We start from the raw sequence: 20,168 nt of genomic DNA, 5'->3' as shown, positions 1-20,168 counted from the left end.
GTGTGCATACAGGACCAAGTATGTACACAGGGAGTGGACTCAGAATTCTTCCTTAATCTACAGACAAAGGGAGAAAAGGGCCTTGTCTTTGACTCTGATTGCCAAGCGCTCTATAGACTGTTCCTATTTAAATAAATGGAGTGTGAAGTTGTGAACTGGCAGAGGGGTGGATATCTCAGCACAGCTAACTGCACAACTAGCAGTACAGGCTACAATCCAGTGGGTCTTGGACATGCAGTACTGTGGTGAGAATGGCTCCCTCTCCTCCTTGCAGAAATGTGCTAGTATGTAGAAAATGTCCTGTATTTGTATTCTGTAAATAAAGTGCTTAGAGCTGATAGACAAATCTACTCTGTCTTTAGATGTTGATCGTGTTCCCCTCTCTTTTGTTTCAACCGAACCCCCTAGCACAGGATGAAGGGTCGGACAGACGCCCCACGCGATAGGTGAGTGTCTACCTTTTTACTGATTTGAGAGTCATGATTCGTTTTTCTGAGTGACTCCTTAATTTTAGTCGTTCGTTTGAACTGCATGATCGGAAAATAGATCATGCTGCAGACTGCATAGAGAAGAAAAATATGTTTAGAACTATAATTGATCGCATGGTGCAAGAATGAATGCAATTAATTGATTATTGAATTTAATGATGGACACAGCTTTGTAGAACCAAAACATACACAGCCTCTGCTCAACAAACTCGAACACAAGAACGAATAGTTTGGGGGTCTGCAGTTCGCGAACAATATTGTGCTTATCACCCTCACGGCAGTCAAGTAATGCATTTCTGAAAAGGGACTCTGTACTGTTTTCAACCTATGAAAGTAGTGACTAGATTACATTTCCAATGTACTTTTATAAAATCCACTAATGATCCCTGGCTGGTAGCACTTTATTTCACGGTACATAAATTACTTGCTATTTATAAAGAAATGACACGGTAAATACACATCAATAACCTATGAATGACTTGTTTGTTTCTAATCTTTTCCACCCCAGGGGCTGGTTGGTGGGGATCATCTTCTTCATCCTGGGTGTCGGGACGCTGCTACCATGGAACTTCTTCATGACCGCCTCCATGGTAAACCTAACATCCTTCTATAACCACAGGTCCAGGATCAGATAGTTATTCAACCCCCTAAAGGCTACAGTTAGGCTATAGGGTAGATCTGATGCTAGATCGGTTGTTTTGGGAAACTTTAGACGGATCTAGGATCAGATCTACTTTGGCTCAGGTTCAACACTGTATCATACAAACACACAAAGTAGAACATTGGCTTCTTAGGGAATTAACTTGAAAAGTAAGTTGTTTTTGAAAACTGTTATTTTACCCGGTAAGTTGACTGAGAACACATTCTCATTAACAGCAACGACCTGGGGAATAGTGACAGGGGAGAGGAGCCAATTGGAAGCTGGGGATGATTAGGTGTCCTTGATGGTCAGATTGGGAATTTAGCCAGGACAACGGGGTTAACAACCCTACTCTTACGATAAGTGCCATGGGATCTTTAGTGACCACAGAGAGTCAGGACACCCATTTAACATCCCCAATCACTGCCCTGGGGCATTGGGATATATATATATATTTCATTTTTTTTTACCAGAGAAAAGAGTGCCTCCTACTAGCCCTCCAACACCACTTCCAGCATCATCTGGTCTCCCATCCAGGACCAGCCCTGCTTAGCTTCAGAGGCAAGCCAGCAGTGGGATGCAGGGTGGTATGCAGTTAGCCCTAAGTGTCCGATGCTGTTTGTATGTGTGTTTACGTAACTGTACAGTACCAGTCAAAAGTTTGGACACACCTACTCATTCAAGGGTTTTTCTTTATTTTACACATTGTAGAATAATAGTGAAGACATCAAAACTATGAAATAACACATATGGAATCATGTAGTAACCAAAAAATTGTTTAAAAAAATACATTTTATATTTGAGATTCTTCAATTAGCCAACCTTTGCCTTGATGACAGCTTTGCACACTCTTGGCATTCTCTCAACCAGCTTCATGAGGTAGTCACCTGGAATGCATTTCTGTAGCTCAGCTGGTAGAGCACGGCGCTTGTAATGCCAGGGTAGTGGGTTCGATCTCCGGGACCACCCATACACAAAAAACATATGCACGCATGACTGTAAGTCGCTTTAGATAAAAGCGTCTGCTAAATGGTATATTAATTAACAGGTATGCCTTCTTAAAAGTTAATTTGTGGAATGTATTTCCTTAATGCGTTTGAGCCAATCAGTTGTGTTGTGACAAGGTAGGAGGGGTATACGGAAGATAGTCCTATTTGGTAATAGACTAAGTCCATATTATGACAAGAACAGCTCAAATAAGCAAAGAGAAACGACAGTCCATCATTACTTTAAGACATGAAGGTCAGTCAATACGGAAAATGTCAAGAACTTTGAACGTTTCTTCAAGTGCAGTCGCAAAAACCATCAAGCGCTATAATGAAACTGGCTCTCATGAGGACCGCCACAGGATAGGAGGACCCAGAGTTACCTCTGCTGCAGAGGATAAGTTCATTAGTTACCAGCCTCAGAAATTGCAGCCCAAATAGATGCTTCACGGAGTTCATGTAACAGACACATCTCAACATCAACTGTTAAGAGGGGACTGTGTGAATCAGACCTTCGTGGTCGAATTGCTGCAAAGAAACCACTACTAAAGTACACCAATAAGAAGAAGAGACCTGCTTGGGCCAAGAAACACGAGCAATGGACATTAGACCGGTGGAAATTTGTCCTTTGGTCTGGAGTTAAAATTTGAGATTTTTGGTTCAAACCGCCGTGTCTTTGTGAGACGCAGTGTGGGTGAACGGATGATCTCCGCATGTGTAGTTCCCACCGTAAAGCATGGAGGAGGAGGTGTTATGGTGTGGGGGTGCTTTGCTGGTGACACCGTCTGTGATTTATTTAGAATTCAAGGCACACTTAACCAGCATGGCTACCACAGCATTCTGCAGCGATACGCCATCCAATCTGGTTTGGGCTTAGTGGGACTATCATTTGTTTTTCAACAGGACAATGACCCAACACACCTCCAGGCTGTGTAAGGGCTATTTTACCAAGAAGGAGAGTGATGGAGTGCTGCATCAGATGACCTGGCCTCCACAATCCCCTGGCCTCAACCCATTTGAGATGGTTTGGGATGAGTCGGATGGCAGAGTGAAGGAAAAGCAGCCAACAAGTGCTCAGCATATGTGGGAACTCCTTCAAGACTGTTGGAAAAGCATTCCTCGTGAAGCTGGTTGAGAGAATGCCAAGAGTGTGCAAAGTTGTCATCAAGGCAAATGGTGGCTATTTGAAGAATTTCAAATATAAAACATATTTTGATTTGTTTAACACTTTTTTTGGTTAATACATGATTTCATATGTGTTATTTCATAGTTTTGATGTCTTCAATATAATTCTACAATGTAAGAAATAGTAAAAATAAAGAAAAACCCTTGAATGAGTAGGTGTGTCCAAACGTTTGACTGGTACTGTATGTGTGGCAGGTGGCAGGTAGCATTGTGGTTAACAGCATTGGGCCGGCAACCGATGCTGGTTCGAATCCCAGTCGACTAGCTTAAAAATCTGTTGATATGCACTTGAGCAAGGCACTTCACCCTAATTGATCATGTAAGTCGCTTTGGATAAGAGCGTCTGCTAAATAACTAAAATGTAAATGTGTAATGTACATGTAATCAGTTACTTCCCAACCCTGGTGACTGGCCACCTGGTGTTTTCTAGGTCACTAGGTACCGGTATGTTGAAGTTAACCGCTCGCTGTGTGGTTAGAGGCCCCCTTAACTCTAAAACATAACATGAATGTTCCACGTAGCTGTGTGGTCAACCATGTGACCAGGTTGTGTGTGTACAGACTCTTAGGCCTAGCTCTCTGAATATTAAAACGTCAAACCCCACAACATTCCCCTAGGGTAAGCTTTGATTCTTGGTATACCCTACACTTCTGTATAACTACTTAAGGAATAGGCCTATTTGTATTGGAACGAGTGACTTGTGACAAACAACATCGTATTTTTTTATTTTTATTGATCCAATTGACATTTTAGTCATTTAGCAGACGCTCTTATCCCGAGCGATTTACAATTAGTGAGTGCATACATTTTTCATACTGGCCCCCCGTGGGAATTTTTTTATTGATTGTTAATGTAAACTAAACTGGGTAGTCTCATGCATCTTGTGTGGCTCAGTTGGTAGCGCAAACGCCAGGATCGTGGGTTCGATTCCTGCTGGGGCCACCTAAACCAACATTTGGTTGAAAGGGAAAGGGGGATACCTGGTCAGTTGCACAACTGAATGCATTCAACTGAAATGTGTCTTCTGCATTTAACCCAACCCCTCTGAATCAGAGAGGTGCGGGGGGCTGCCTTAATCGACATCCATGTCATCGGTGCCCGGGGAACAGTGGGTTAACCGCCTTGCTCAGGGACAGAATGACAAAATGGCATATATTATTATTAATCTCTGTCTCTTCTGTCATTTAGTATTTCAACAGCCGCCTCAACAAGACCGAACGGCGCAACGGCACGGTGGTCTCCAACAAAGAGTACTACTTCAACAACTGGATGACTCTGTTGTCCCAGCTCCCCCTGCTGCTCTGCACTCTGCTCAACTCTTTCTTCTATCAGCGGTGAGACAACACTTCTTCTCTCAGGTTTACAAGTCATCCAAATGCCCTTCCAAGCAACACCCTTCTATTGAACACTTGGCTGATGATCTAGTGTGTGTGTAAACAACCCTTTTGAGTTGGCCATTTTATTCAACTGCAAAAAGGTGCAAAAAAACCTATTTGCTTTGCAATACAGTGGATTTTAGGGGGGCTTTACTTTATAGAAAAATATGTCATACTCTGTATGTGTAACTTGCTACGCTCTAATCCAATGAGATTGAGAACTAACGTTTTGTGTGTTTGTGCGTAGGATATCAGAGATGGTGCGGATAGCGGGCAGCCTGGTCTTCATCTTCATCCTCTTCATCCTCACTGCCATCCTGGTCAAGATCCCCATGGAGGAGGACCGCTTCTTCTCTGTTACGATGGCTACCATCTGGTTCATCAACTGTGAGTAGGACATGATTTTGTGGGTGGGTGGGTGGGGGGAGAATCATTGTGTGTGTGGCTGAGTAAGGTGTGTGTCTGACTGGGTGTTGTGTGTGTGTGTGTGCACGCTATATCATTAACTCTCTCTCTCTCTCTCTCTCTCTCTCTCTCTCTCTCTCTCTCTCTCTCTGTCTCTCTCTCTCTCTCTCTGTCCCCCCCCCCCCCCTCTCTCTCTCTCTCTCTCTCTCTCTCTCTCTCTCTCTCTCTCTCTCTCTCTCTCTCTCTCTCTCTCTCTCTCTCTCTCTCTCTCTCTCTCTCTCCTTATAGCGTTTGGAGCGGTGTTACAGGGCAGTCTGTTTGGCCTGGTGGGTCTGCTGCCTCAGAAGTACAGTGCTGTGTTCATGAGTGGCCAGGGGTTGGCCGGCACCTTCGCTGCTATCGCCATGCTGGTCTCCATAGCCAGTGAGTCACACACACAAATAAATATCTAGAACCCACAAATATACAAAGAACTACTTGGAAAGAAACATGCACAACTCACGTCAGTGATGCTCAGTGGCTGAATCATTCCAAAATCATGGTCATTAATATGGAGTTGGTCCCCCTCTTGCTGCTATAACAGCCTCCACTCTTCTGGGAAGGCTTTCAACTACATGTTGGAACATTGCTGCGGGGACTTGCTTCCATTCAGCCACAAGAGCATTAGTGAGGTAGGGCACTGATGTTGGACGATTAGGCCTGGCTCGCAGTCGGCGTTCCAATTAATCCCAAAGGTGTTCGATGGAGTTGAGGTCAGGGCTCTGTGCAGGCTAGTCAAGTTCTTCCACACCGAACTCAACAAACCATTTCTAAAAGGACCTCATTTTGTGCACGGGGGCATTGTCATGCTGAAACATGAAAGGGCCTTCCCCAAACTGTTGCCACAAAGTTGGAAGCACAGAATCGTCTAGAAAATCATTGTATGCTGTAGTGTTAAGATTTCCCTTCACTGGAACTAAGGGACCTAGACTGAACCATGAAAAACAGCCCCAGACCATTATTCCTCCTCCACCAAACTTTACAGTTGGCACTATGCATTCGAGCAGGTAGCGTTCTCCTGGCATCCGCCAAACCCAGATTAATCCGTCCGAAGTCCAGATGGTCAAATCAAATCAAATTGTATTTTTCACTTGTGCCGAATACAACAGGTGTAGACCTTACCGTGAAATGCTTACTTACAAGGCCCTTAACCAACAATGCAGTTCAAAATATTTACGAAATAAACTAAAGTAATTTTTTAAATAAAAAGTAACACAATAACATTACAATAACAAGGCTATATACAGGGGGTACAGTTACCGAGTCAGTGTGCGGGGGTACAGGTTAGTCGAGGTCATTTGTACATGTAGGTAGGGGTAAAGGGACTATGCATAGATAATAAACAGCGAGTAGCAGCAGGGGGGTCAATGTTAATAGTCTGGGTGGCCATTTGATTAATTGTTCAGTAGTGGCTTGGGGGTAGAAGCTGTTAAGGAGCCTTTTGGTCCTACACTTGGCACTCCGGTACCGCTTGCCGTGCGGTAGCAGAGTGAACAGTCTATGACTTGGGTGACTGGAGTCTTTGACCATCTCTGGGGCCTTCCTCTGACACCGCCTAGTATATAGGTCCTGGATGGCAGGAAGCTTGGCCCCAGTGATGTACTGGGCCGTAGGCACTACCCTCTGTAGCGCCTTACGGTCAAATGCTGAGCAGTTGCCATTCCAGGTGGTGATGCAACCGGTCAGGATGCTCACTTGTGCAGCTGTATAACTTTTTGAGGATCTGGGGACCCATGCCAAATCTTTTCAGTCTCCTGAGGGGAAAGGTGTTGTCGTGCCCTCTTCACAACTGTCTTGGTGTGTTTGGAACATGATAGTTCGTTGGTGAGGTGGACACCAAGGAACTTGAAACACTCGACCCGCTCCACTACAGCTCTGTTGATGTTAATGGGGGCCTGTTTGGGCCGCCTTTTCCTGTATTCCACGATCAGCTCCTTTGTCTTGCTCACATTGAGGGAGAGGTTGTTGTCCTGGCACCACACTGCCAGTTCTCTGACCTCCTCCCTATAGGCTGTCTCATCGTTGTCGGTGATCAGGCCTACCACTGTTGTGTCGTCAGCAAACTTAATGATGGTGTTGGGGTCGGGTTTGGCCACGCAGTAGTGGGTGAACAGGGACTACAGGAGGGGACTAAGCACGCACCCCTGATGGGCCCCAGTGTTGACGATCAGCGTGGCGGATGTGTTGTTGCCTACCCTTACCACCTGGGGGCGGCCCATCAGGAAGTCCAGGATCCAGTTGCAGAGGGAGGTGTTTAGTCCCAGGGTCCTTAGCTTAGTGATGAGTTTTGAGGGCACTATGGTGTTGAATGCTGAGCTGTAGTCAATGAATAGCATTCTCACATAGGTGTTCCTTTTGTCCAGGTGGGAAATGGCAGTGTGAAGTGCGATTGAGATAGCATCATCTGTCGATCTGTTGGGGCGGTATGCGAATTGGAGTGGGTCTAGGGTTTCCAGGATGATGGTGTTAATGTGAGCCATGACCAGCCTTTCAAAGCACTTCAATTCGACCTATGTGAGTGCTACGGGGCGGTAATCATTTAGGCAGGTTACCTTTGCTGGAGAAGCGAATTCATCACTCGAGAGAACGCGTTTCCACTGCTCCAGAGTCCAATGGCGGCGAGCTTTACACCACTCTAGCCGATGCTTGGCATTGCGCATGGTGATCTTAGGCTTGTGTGCGGCTGCTCGGCCATGGAAACCCATTTCATGAAGCTCCCGACGAACAGTTCTTGTGCTGACGTTGCTTCCAGAGGCAGTTTGTAACTCGGTAGTGAGTGTTGCAACTGAGGACAGGCGATTCTTATGCACTTCAGCACTCGGCAGTCCTGTTCTATGAGCTTGTGTGGCCTACCACTTTGCGAATGAGCCATTTTTGCTCCTAGACATTCCCACTTCACAATAACAGCACTTACAGTTGACCGGGGCAGCTCTAGCAGGGCAAAAATTTGACGAACTGACTTGTTGGAAAGGTGCCACGTTGATTGTCACTGAACTCTTCAGTAAGGCCATTCTGCCAATGTTTGTCTATGGAGATCGCATGGCTGTATGCTCGATTTTTTTACACCTGTCAGCAACAGGTGTGGCTGAAAATAAGCCAAATCCACTAATTTGTATATACAGTGCCTTCGGAAAGTAGTCAGACCCCTTGACTTTTTCCACATTTTGTTACGTTACAGCCATCTCCACCAGGATGGTCTGACTACCCGATGGTCACTCTGACAGAACTCCAGAGTTCCTGTGTGGAGATGGGAGAACCTTCCAGAAGGACAACCATCTCTGCAGCACTCCACCAATCAGGCCTTTATGGTAGAGTGGCCAGACAGAAGCCACTCCTCAGTATAAGGTGCATGACAGCCCGCTTGGAGTTTGCCAAAAGGCACCTAAAGACTCTCAGACCATGAGAAACAAGATTCTCTGGTCCAATGAAACCAAGATTGAACTCTTTGGCCTGAATGCCAAGTGTCACGTCTGGAGGAAACCTGGCACCATCCCTACGGTGAAGCATGGTGGTGGCAGCATCATTCTGTGGGGATGTTTTTCAGGGACTGGGAGACTAGTCAGGATCTAGGAAAAGATGAACGGAGCAAAGTACAGAGAGATCCTTGATGATAACCTGCTCCAGAGCGCTCAGGACCTCAGACTGGGGCGAAGGGTCACCTTCCAACAGGACAACGACCCTAAGCACACAGCCAAGACAACGCAGGAGTGGCTTCGGGACAAGTCTCTGAATGTCCTTGAGTGGCTCAGCCAGAGCCCGGACTTGAAGCCGATCGAACATCTCTGGACAGACCTGAAAATAGCTTTGCAGCAACGCTCCCCATCCAACCTGACAGAACTTGAGAGGATCTGCAGAGAACAATGGGAGAAACTCCCCTAATACAGGTGTGCCAAGCTTGTAGCGTCATACCCAAGAAGACTCGATGCTGTAATCGCTACCAAAGGTGCTTCAACAAAGTACTGAGTAAAGGGTCTGAATACTTATGTAAATGAGATATTTTTTTATATATATATATATATATATATATATATATATATATATATATATATATATTTTTTTTTAATCTAAAAACCTGTTTTTGCTTTGTCATTATGGGGTATTATGTGTAGATTGTAGAATAAGGCTGTAACGTAACAAAATGTGGAAAAAGTCAAGTTGTCTGAATACTTTCCGAAGGCATAGGTTAGGTGTGTATATTTGCTTTGTATAGATGGATATTTGAACATTATCTATGATTGAATGCCTATCTTGCAAAACAATAGAGGATCACAATGGAAAAAGTCTCTAGACTTTTTCGTGTACATATCTACAGTGGGGAAAAAAAGTATTTAGTCAGCCACCAATTGTGCAAGTTCTCCCACTTAAAAAGATGAGAGAGGCCTGTAATTTTCATCATAGGTACACGTCAACTATGACAGACAAATTGAGATTTTTTTTCTCCAGAAAATCACATTGTAGGATTTTTTATGAATTTATTTGCAAATTATGGTGGAAAATAAGTATTTGGTCACCTACAAACAAGCAAGATTTCTGGCTCTCACAGACCTGTAACTTCTTCTTTAAGAGGCTCCTCTGTCCTCCACTCGTTACCTGTATTAATGGCACCTGTTTGAACTTGTTATCAGTATAAAAGACACCTGTCCACAACCTCAAACAGTCACACTCCAAACTCCACTATGGCCAAGACCAAAGAGCTGTCAAAGGACACCAGAAACAAAATTGTAGACCTGCACCAGGCTGGGAAGACTGAATCTGCAATAGGTAAGCAGCTTGGTTTGAAGAAATCAACTGTGGGAGCAATTATTAGGAAATGGAAGACATACAAGACCACTGATAATCTCCCTCGATCTGGGGCTCCACGCAAGAGCTCACCCCGTGCGGTCAAAATGATCACAAGAACGGTGAGCAAAAATCCCAGAACCACATGGGGGGACCTAGTGAATGACCTGCAGAGAGCTGGGACCAAAAGTAACAAAGCCTACCATCAGTAACACACTACGCCGCCAGGGACTCAAATCCTGCAGTCCCCCTGCTTAAGCCAGTACATGTCCAGGCCCGTCTGAAGTTTGCTAGAGTGCCTTTGGATGATCCAGAAGAGGATTGGGAGAATGTCATATGGTCAGATGAAACCAAAATATAACTTTTTGGTAAAAACTATACTCGTCGTGTTTGGAGGACAAAGAATGCTGAGTTGCATCCAAAGAACACCATACCTACTGTGAAGCATGGGGGTGGAAACATCATGCTTTGGGGCTGTTTTTCTGCAAAGGGACCAGGACGACTGATCCGTGTAAAGGAAAGAATGAATGGGGCCATGTATCGTGAGATTTTGAGTGAAAACCTCCTTCCATCAGCAAGGGCATTGAAGATGAAACGTGGCTGGGTCTTTCAGCATGACAATGATCCCAAACACACCGCCCGGGCAACGAAGGAGTGGCTTCGTAAGAAGCATTTCAAGGTCCTGGAGTGGCCTAGCCAGTCTCCAGATCTCAACCCCATAGAAAATCTTTGGAGGGAGTTGAAAGTCTGTGTTGCCCAGTGACAGCCCCAAAACATCACTGCTCTAGAGGAGATCTGCATGGAGGAATGGGCCAAAATACCAGCAACAGTGTGTGAAAACCTTGTGAAGACTTACAGAAAACGTTTGACCTGTGTCATTGCCAACAAAGGGTATATAACAAAGTATTGAGAAACTTTTGTTATTGACCAAATACTTATTTTCCACCATAATTTGCAAATAAATTCATAAAAAATCCTACAATGTGATTTTCTGGATTTTTTTTCCTCATTTTGTCTGTCATAATTGACGTGTACCTATGATGAAAATTACAGGCCTCTCTCATCTTTTTAAGTGGGAGAACTTGCACAATTGGTGGCTGACTAAATACTTTTTTCCCCCACTGTATATATCTTCAAGTTATGCTATATGTATATTTTGCCTGGTGTAACATTTTTATGTATTTTGAATTGTCAAAAAAAAAAAAAAAAAGGATAGACAGTTGAGTATGATGTGGCCTTTGGAACTCCACTTGTAAGTAGTTCTCTGACCTCTCCTTTCTCTTTCCTGTGTGTGTGTGTAACAGGTGACACGGACCCTGAGACGGCTGCGTTGGGTTACTTCATCACGCCGTGCGTAGGAACCCTGATCACTCTGCTTAGCTACCTCCTACTGCCTCGCTTGGTGAGTGGCTCAGCTCTACAGGACTAGAATGTAATAGAACCACTGATAGATACCACAGGTTGGGCCTCAGAACAGACCCTGTATCCCCCAGGGCTGTAGCTAACCATATGGCAGTATGGTATGACTATGTTTTATCTAAGGAATCTGTGTTCGTGTTCAGGGAATGTTCAGTCTGTCTCATTTGGCCTCTGCGCCGGTCTCATCCAGGAGTTTTCCCAGTTCTACTTGGACAAGAGCAGGAGTTATGAGGTGGAGACCACAGATGAGCTGCTGAAAGGTGAGGCTGCTGAAAGCTGTGAGATTCATAGTGAAAGATGTGGATTATTTTGTGCTTATATATCTCACCAATGACCATCCACTTTATGTAGGCCCTAACAGTTTGTGGGCACCGTTTGTCACCGTTATAATGCAAATAATGTATTGTTTAGTGTTGTGTTGTGTAGTGGCTTTGCTGGCGTGCATCCCCAACATGTTTTTGTTTTGTTGCCCCACTAAGATTTACATGCTAAAATCGCCACTGTTTACATTCCATGAAACTTTTGAAAAAAACATGCAGGGCTTGACATTAACCTGTTTATCCACTTGTCCTTCAGACAAGGAGGTGACTGAAAATGTTGTTGTTGTTTGATGCAAGAAACCACTTTACAAAATATTATACATTATTATTCCCATACCATTATTACAGAGAATCAGACAAATTATGCTACCCTCTTCCTATTGGCTACTTAGCTTATTCAAGCCTGTCTCAAAATACAACATTGCCCCTTTAAGACAAGAAAAAGCTCTTTACCTGACTCAGAGTTTTGTGCTCTTGTAGAAAGAAATCACTCCCCTATTGCTGACTACACATTATCAATAACTGGGCTAATAACTCACTAACTAGCTAAGGATATTAACAATGTGCACACCTGGCTACATGCAGCTCTCGCTTTGATCTCAAAACAAGTGCATCTACTGACCGCTCATGCTGTAAACCAGGGTTCTTCAATTCCGGTCCTGGAGGGCCGAAACACCTCTGTTTTTCATCCTCTCCTTCTAATCAGGGGCTAATTCAGACCTGGGACACCAGGTGAGTGCAATTAACTACCAGGTAGAAATAAAAAACAGAAGTGTTTCGGCCCTCCAGGACCGGAATTGAAGAACCCTGCTGTAAACAGTCCAGTTCAAAGTAAATGGCACAGATCCATATATGGCAATGGTCTATTTGCATATAGGCCTACTGCAGCTCTGATTTGGTTATGCCGCGCCGGTCTGTGTAGAGTAGGGGCTGAGTACTGCGCGTCAAAGCAATAGAATCCTACTCCGATGTGTTCTGCCTACAACAACATCTCTTTAATAGTTTTGCATGCTAAGTCTTGCATAGTTCGTTTTGTTTCGGTATGTTGCATTTAAAGTGGCTAATATTGCGTCGATTCTATCACAATTGCCACAGTGAAGGGAAACGTTGATAGTGTTAACTAACAGGGAAAACTCTCTCAAGCTTCTCTCCATGGGCTGATATTTCTTCTGCTTTCTTCTGTTCAGCTGTCCCGGGGGAGCTGTGCGACAGTCTCGGGCTAATGCGCGCCCTCGCGCAGCTTAGAGGGAACATTGGTTATATGTATTAAGTGTCTCAGAGTAGGAGTGCTGATTTAGGTTCAGGTCCCCCCCCGTCCATGTAATCGTCTTCATTGTGATCTAGAAGGTAAAACTGGTCCTAAATCAGAACTCCTACTCTAAGACGCTTGATACATACAGGCCATGGTCTGAATTGAACTGATTCAACAGATCATTATCCCATTAGCCCAGTTTATTCACATTTATCCAATTAGTGCAGCAACCTCTCCCAGACAAAGAGCTGCCCTGTGGGACATTTAAAGATCAGACACTATTAAACCACCCCATCACTCTCCTGTTAACGTCAATAGATGTTTCCATGGAAATTAACAAAGGTCTAGGAAAGCCTGGGCTGTTCAATGTGGGTCCTGGAGGGCCGAAAAACACTTCTGGTTTTCATCCTCTCCTTCTAATTAGGGACTACAGTAATTCAGCTATAGCTTGGTCCAGTTTTTCCTGGTGAGGTCAAGGGGTGAGGCAAAACTCCTGGCGGTATTCTTAACAGATAATGTAGTAGTCTGGTGGGCCACAGAAACTAGTGTCCGTCCCTCCCTCCCTTTATAGTGACATCTGCCATCACTCCCACACACATTTACCTCTGCCTGTTGAATGGTCAATGTTAGGTCAAGTTGACCTTTTTTCCCTGAAATCTTTCCCCTTCCTCCAGTGACAGAGAGTGTCACGGCGGAGAACGGCAATCTGTATGGCGACGCCAATGACTCATTGGCCAATGGGGGTGCCAGCGGCGAAGAGGTGGATGTAGAGGGGGCTGGGGCCAGTCCCAAGCAGGCCTTCTTAACCCTGGAGCAGGCTGAGGACAGGGATAGGAAGTCCACCATCATGGAGGTGTTTAAAAAGGTAATGCTGACCTCTGTTGTTACTCATCTGGCTCTATAGCGGTCATATATTTATGGATTTTTTATTTTCTAAATACAGTATAGAAAGTCACCACCCCCTTTCAAAATGTTCACCTTTTGTTGCCTTACAGCCTGAAATGAAAACATAAAATCAGACTTTTTCCAGCTTTATTTACACACGGTAACCCACAATATCTAAGTTAAAAATTTAAAACTCTGAAAATTAATTAAAATTAAAACAGTACAATACCCTATATGGATAAGTGAACACCCCCCTGAGTTAATACTTGGTGGAACCACCTTTTGCTTGAATTACAGCCATGAGTCTCTTTGAATACGTCTCTACTAACTTTGCACACCTAGACTGCAATATTTGCCCATTCTTCCTTGCAGAATTGTCCAAGCTCAGTCAAATTGCTTGGTGACCGCTCATGGACTGCACTCTTCAAGTCATTCCACAGATTCTCGATGGGATTTAGGTCAGGGCTCTGACTAGGCCACTCAAGGACATTCACCTTATTGTCCTTCAGACACTGTATGGTTGCTTTGGCGGTGTGCTTTGGGTCATTGTCATGTTGAAACGTGAACCATCTTCCCATTTTCAACTTCCTGGCAGAGGGCTGCAGGTTCTTCTCAAGAATCTGTCAGTATTTTACACTGTCCATTTTCCCTTCTATCCTGACAGTCCCTGCTGAAGAGAAACACCCCCACAACAGGATGCTGCCACCGCCATGCTTTACTGTAGGCATGGTGTTCTTTGGGTGGGAAGATGTATTGGGTTTTCGCCAGACATATCGTTTTGCATTCAGGCCAAAAAGTTCAATATTGGTCTCATCTGACCACAGCACCTTTTGCCACTTGGCCTCGGAATCTACAATGTGCTTTTTGGCAAAGCTCAAACGAGACTTGATGTTGCCATTTTTGAGGAGTGTTTTTTTTCTTGCCACCCTCCCATAGAGGCCAGATTTTTGGAGCGATTGTGATATTGTGGTCACATGCACACATTGACCAGCCTTTGCCATAAAGGCCTGGAGCTCCTTCAAAGTCGCCATTGGCTTCTTGGTAGTATTGGGGATTTATTATTCTCCTAAATTGATGGGATGACTAACTTAGAAAGAATGCATTCTTGACTGGGCTAATGTAGGTTGTGACACCTGGCAAGGCTGTGATTGATGTGAAGAGCTGTTTTAGGGGGTAAAATGAGATAAGGATTGTGTCTTCAAATGCTAGACTATACTGGTTCTTTGTGATCTGTGAACCTTCCTTGGACGTAGGAATGATGTCTAAGGGAGCTGGCTCTTCTCACTATGACAAGGTGTTATGATATGGACATATGCCTGGTAACAGAGATGCATCAACGGATTGGCTGAGTAAGTTTAAACCACACTCAGTCCTTTACTCTAATTGGCCAGCAGAGAAGTGGGAAACTTTCTCTGTCAGAGTATTTGGGTATTGTTTCTGAAACAATGTTGTTAGTTCTCTGGGGTGTCCTGCGAGGCATCTCAGAGAGCCCGTATATACGAAACATCATATTTACCATTGAAGGTTTTTGCATTAATTAAAATAACTAGTATATCTTAGAAGTCGTGTTGACCTCTTTTGTTCCTAATACCAGATTTGAATTGACGCGACTTTGACAGTAGCCTCTCTGATTAGTCTCCTGCTTGCCCGGTCATCCAGTTTGGAAGGATGGCCTGATCTATGCAGGGTCTGGGTGGTGCCATACTTCTTCCACTTCTTAAATGGTCTTAACTGTGCTCCGAGGGATAGACAAAGCCTTTGAAATCTTTTTATAGCCATCCCCTGACTTGTGCCTTTCCACGACTTTATCTCCTAGATCCTTTGAAAGTACCTTTCCGCCCATAGTGGATTCTTTGCTTCGAATTGCACTACTAAGCAGTGGAGTCCTATATGAACAACTGCTTTTATTCTGAACTAGTCAAAGTCACTACAATTGATCACAGATGGAAGCCAATTAGCTTGATTTTTGATCTGGAAGGTGGTTGGTTATACCTCAGCAAGTTTGCAATTGCAATTCTAAGGGGGGTGTTCACTTATCCAAATAGGGTATTTTACTGTTTTAATTATAATTAATTTTCAGTAAAAAAATTTATTACTTGGATATTGTGGGTAAATAAATCCGGGAAAAGTCTGATTTTTTTTAATGTGTTTTCATTTCAGGCTGGTGACTTTCTATACCCACTGTATATGGCTCTGGTCTATAGTTGAGGTCCAATCCCTACCCTTTTCTGAAGTGTGGACTTGTTCACTCCCCTACATGGATTTAAAAGCTCCAGAGTAGTTTAAGCTAAAGTTTAAGGTCTAGAGAGAGCTTCCACCATATTTCTCTCTGTCTCTTCAGATATGGGTGATGGCGTTCTGTGTAGTTTTTGTCTTCACCGTCACTCTCGCTGTGTTCCCCGCCGTCACTGTGGACGTCAAGACCAAATACCCTGGGAAATGGGGTATGTACACACTTTTAGAACAATCGGTTTCGAAAGGGTTCTTCGGCTGTCCCCATAGGAGAACCCTTTCTCGTTCCAGGTAGAGCCCTTTTTGGTTCCAGGTAGAACCCTTTTATACCTGTAACCAAAAAGGGTTCTTTAAAAAGTTATCCTATGGGAACAGCCGAATAACCCTTTTAGGTTGTAGATAGCACCTTTTTTTCTAAGAGTGTAGATATGTATGCTGTATGTTTAATATGCATGTAATGAGCCTTAAAACTCCTATTAATCACCTCTCTCCCTCTTCCCACCATCAGAACCCTATTTCATCTCTGTGTGCTGCTTCCTCATCTTCAACGTGTGTGACTGGATCGGCAGAACCGTCACCACCTTGGTCCAGTGGGTAGGTGTCTGATCTCATTTCATCTCTGTGGATGAATGTCATTTTATTACACATTTCATAGGATCACAATGGATTTGATTTATGATACAACCTAAGTTTCTCAGTGTTTTATAATCCTTCACTTTCTTTCCCAGAATGAAAGTTTTAGTTATTAGTATTACATTTAGTTATTATAATAAAATTATTTGATTGTGTCTATAAAACCTTGTATATCAGTAACATTTCTCTCTGTATGTGTACCACAGCCCCCCAAGGAGAGTCGTCTGTTCCCAGGGCTGGTGGTCTCCAGGGTGGTGTTTGTTCCTCTACTGATGCTGTGTAACGTCCAGAGCCGCTCCTACCTCCCCGTCCTCTTCTCCCACGACGCTGCCTTCGCTTTCATCATGACGCTCTTCTCCCTGTCCAGCGGCTACTGCGTCTGCCTGTCCATGTCCTACGCCCCACAGTGAGTAGAAGTAACACACATACACCATACGTCACAGTCCACTGTCATAACATTATGTCAGTTATGCACATATTGACTCCTCCAATCTAATTGTCATGGTTTGTCACTCTGTTTAATCAAGTTCTTGTCAACACTTCTCTCCCACACACACACTCTGGAATTCTCTCTGTCACCTGACATACTGTTTCTGTCACCCAACCACACTTTCTACCCCATGCCAACTTCCTTGTTACGACTGTAACACCGCAACAAAACCTACTCTATATCTGGGGTATATTCAATAGGAACCAAAAGGGCAGAAACCGGAAGGGGCCTACCCGAATTTGTCCAATAAGAAACACTTGTTTAGTTTTTTTCATTGTAAATCATTTTGCTACAGTATGCTTATGAATACACCCGTCTCTCTCTCCTCTCTCTCCGTCTCCTTCCAGGTTGGTGGCTCCCAAAGATGCAGAGACGGCAGGGGCCCTGATGACTTTCTTCCTGGCGCTGGGCCTCTCCATCGGGGCCGGCCTGTCCTTCCTGCTCCGCCTACTAGTCTAGACACACACACACACACACACACACACACACACACACCCAGAGGACCACCACCATCCGTCAACGCCATCCGCTGTCAAGTGACAACGGATACCTCCATCCCCATCCGTAAAGTGGCGGGACACGCCATGACATCATCGCCATCTTCATACCTAGAAGGACCCAGGATGGGAATAGAGCTGCCTACGGAAAAGCCTGCATCAAAATGACATTAGTACTGACCACAATAGATATTATACCAGGGATTGAGTATCATCTCCCCAGATGCCTGACATGCACTACACTTATTGAAATAACTGAGATATTAACAGTATAACGCTACATGAATACTAGCTAGCTACTTTACAACTGGTTTACAGTGGTAATTAGTAAAAGGCACTGGTTGCCTCTCATCGGATGGACACCGTCAGTGCCAAACAGTTTTAAACTTGGGTCGTTATTTTTTAGTTGGACCATTTTAAGGAGTTTGTTTTGTATAATAATGTTTTCCTGTTGTTTTCTTCTCTCTTTTTTAAAGGCACTAACCTTAGTCAAGTACTGTAGCTGTAAGAGATTATGGAGAACTAATGGATTGTTCCACAAAGTAGATCATTTTCTCATGGAAGTCTTTTTTATTTTCATAACGACATCAGATTAAATCAGGATTACTAGCTCTGATGAGTAAGTACTTTTATTTTTCAGCTAAGCATTTCATTTGATTTAAAACGTTTGATTTGTTTTGGATATCATGACGGTATGAAATAGTACAATATTTTTGCACGGAAGACCAATTAAATTATTTTCCTTAGTTTGCGTTTGGTTACAGATAGATAGGTTTATTCATTATTGTTATTTGCACATCATTACAAAGGCATTACATTACACAGACAACATGGACATTGGTCTGTGGACATCAGCACACTCATGTCGTTCTAGCCAATTGGAGTGGAGAGGACCACTTGGGGTTTGTTCAATAGAGTGAAACCGATAGAAAAAATTCACTATTCACTTCCTGTTTATGTCAGGATAATGGCCCAGTAGGACTGGTTTTCGAAACAGGATATGATGCAGTGTAATGATAGGACCAGAGGGCAGGCAGGTTATGGGAACCAGACCACATTTCACTCCTCCTTTCATCTATTCTCCTGAGGGTAGCGTTAAGTCTGACCATAACACAGGGTTTCCCAAACTCGGTCCTTGGGAGCCCAAGGGCTGCACGTTTAGGTTTTTTCCCTAGCACTACACAGCTGATCCAAATAACCTACTGATCATCAAGCTTTGATTAGTTGAATCAGATGTGTAGTGTTAGGGCAAAAACCAAAACGTGCACCCGGGGGGGTCCCGAAGACCAATTTTGGGAAACGCTGCCCTAACACCATTCTGCGAAGCTAATCTACCTATTAACCTGTTGCTGTCTAGTCACTTTGTTTCAGTGGTGGAAAAAGTACCCAATTGTCATACTTGAGTAAAAGTATAGATACCTTAATAGAAAGTTACTCAAGTAAAAGTGAAAGTCACCCAGTTAAATACTACTTGAGTAAAAGTCTAAAAGTATTTGGTTCTAAATATACTTAAGTATCAAAAGTAAGAGTATAAATAATTTCAAATTCCTTATATTAAGCAAAGCAGACGGCACCATTTTCTTGTTTCTAACATTTACGAATAGCCAGGGGCACACTCCAACACTCAGACATAATTTACAAATGATGCCTTTGTGTTTAGTGAGTTCGCCCGATAAGAGGCAGTAGGGATGACCACGTGTTCTCTTGATAAGTGGACCATTTTCCTGTCCTGCTAAGCATTCACCATGTAACGAGTACTTTTGGGTGTCAGGAAAGATGTATGGAGTAAAAAGTACATTATTTTCTTTAGGAATGTAGTGAAGTAAATGTAGTCAAAAATATAAATAGTAAAGTATAGTACAGGTACCCCAAAAAACTACTTAAGTAGTACTTTAAAGTATTTTTACTTAAGTACTTTACACCACTGCTTTGTTTGAACAGTGCTTTGACCTTAGGTGTAATGTACAAAGGTGTGCTGTGACAGATTTCTCAAAAGGAAAGGGATACACTTCCTGCTTTGTTGTAAACAAATAACTGTAATAACAAATATTTCACTTTTTACAATGACCATGAAAAAGCTATTCTGTTTCGATTATGTACATTTTAAGTAACAGCACTTGTTTTTGTTTCGCTGTTGGTCATTTACTTGAGTAAACTATAGTCTTTGAACACGGATTAACAACAATGTGTCATGGCCACGATGACTTAATGGAGTCAGGTTATACATTTTTAAACTGCCAGTGTAAAGAGTGCCATTAAACAGTAATCGACAACCATTTCTAAACCTGTGCATTAGGTCAAGTTATAGATTTGTATGTCTGTAAAGTATTTATTTTTATCCCATTACGTTTCCACTTCAGATATGAACGCATTGATTAGAACCTTACCAACTCTTGAACTTGTTTTGCTCTCTTTTGGTTTCTAGACTTTACTTTCTTCATTCCTCTCATTTCATTATCCGTTGTTTTAATCCTTTTCATGTTTCCCCTCTCATGAAATCTTTGTTTTTGATTTGATCACTCAAAGTGTAAGAGTGTTTTCT

At 43.5% G+C, this 20,168-nt stretch overlaps 1 protein-coding gene across 1 annotated transcript; it reads left to right on the top strand.

Annotated features, from left to right (window-relative positions):
- Positions 1–368: 368 nt before the first annotated feature.
- On the top strand, positions 369–19,030 carry LOC121572698 (equilibrative nucleoside transporter 2-like). The gene is made up of 12 exons (XM_041884719.2): positions 369–446; positions 997–1,078; positions 4,488–4,633; positions 4,923–5,062; positions 5,369–5,503; positions 11,203–11,300; positions 11,508–11,577; positions 13,564–13,754; positions 16,116–16,218; positions 16,515–16,600; positions 16,846–17,045; positions 17,477–19,030. The coding sequence occupies exons 1-12, from the start codon at positions 415–417 to the stop codon at positions 17,586–17,588; spliced, it is 1,395 nt and encodes a 464-aa protein (XP_041740653.1). The 5' UTR covers positions 369–414; the 3' UTR covers positions 17,589–19,030.
- The last annotated feature ends 1,138 nt before the right edge of the window (positions 19,031–20,168 follow it).

Source organism: Coregonus clupeaformis, chromosome 8 (assembly GCF_020615455.1).
Source record: "Coregonus clupeaformis isolate EN_2021a chromosome 8, ASM2061545v1, whole genome shotgun sequence".
Taxonomy (NCBI): Eukaryota; Metazoa; Chordata; class Actinopteri; order Salmoniformes; family Salmonidae; genus Coregonus; species Coregonus clupeaformis.
Note: the sequence above shows the minus strand (reverse complement) of the source record. Positions and strands in the feature narration are given on the sequence as shown.

What these genes read in the sequence shown, in the direction of transcription:
- LOC121572698 (XM_041884719.2), top strand. Translation starts at nt 415, where the DNA reads ATGAAGGGTCGGACAGACGCCCCACGCGATAG. An exon ending in CATGCTGGTCTCCATAGCCA is followed by an intron (nt 5,504 to 11,202) that starts GTGAGTCACACA and finishes TGTGTGTAACAG; the next exon opens with GTGACACGGACCCTGAGACG. An exon ending in ACCTCCTACTGCCTCGCTTG is followed by an intron (nt 11,301 to 11,507) that starts GTGAGTGGCTCA and finishes GGTCTCATCCAG; the next exon opens with GAGTTTTCCCAGTTCTACTT.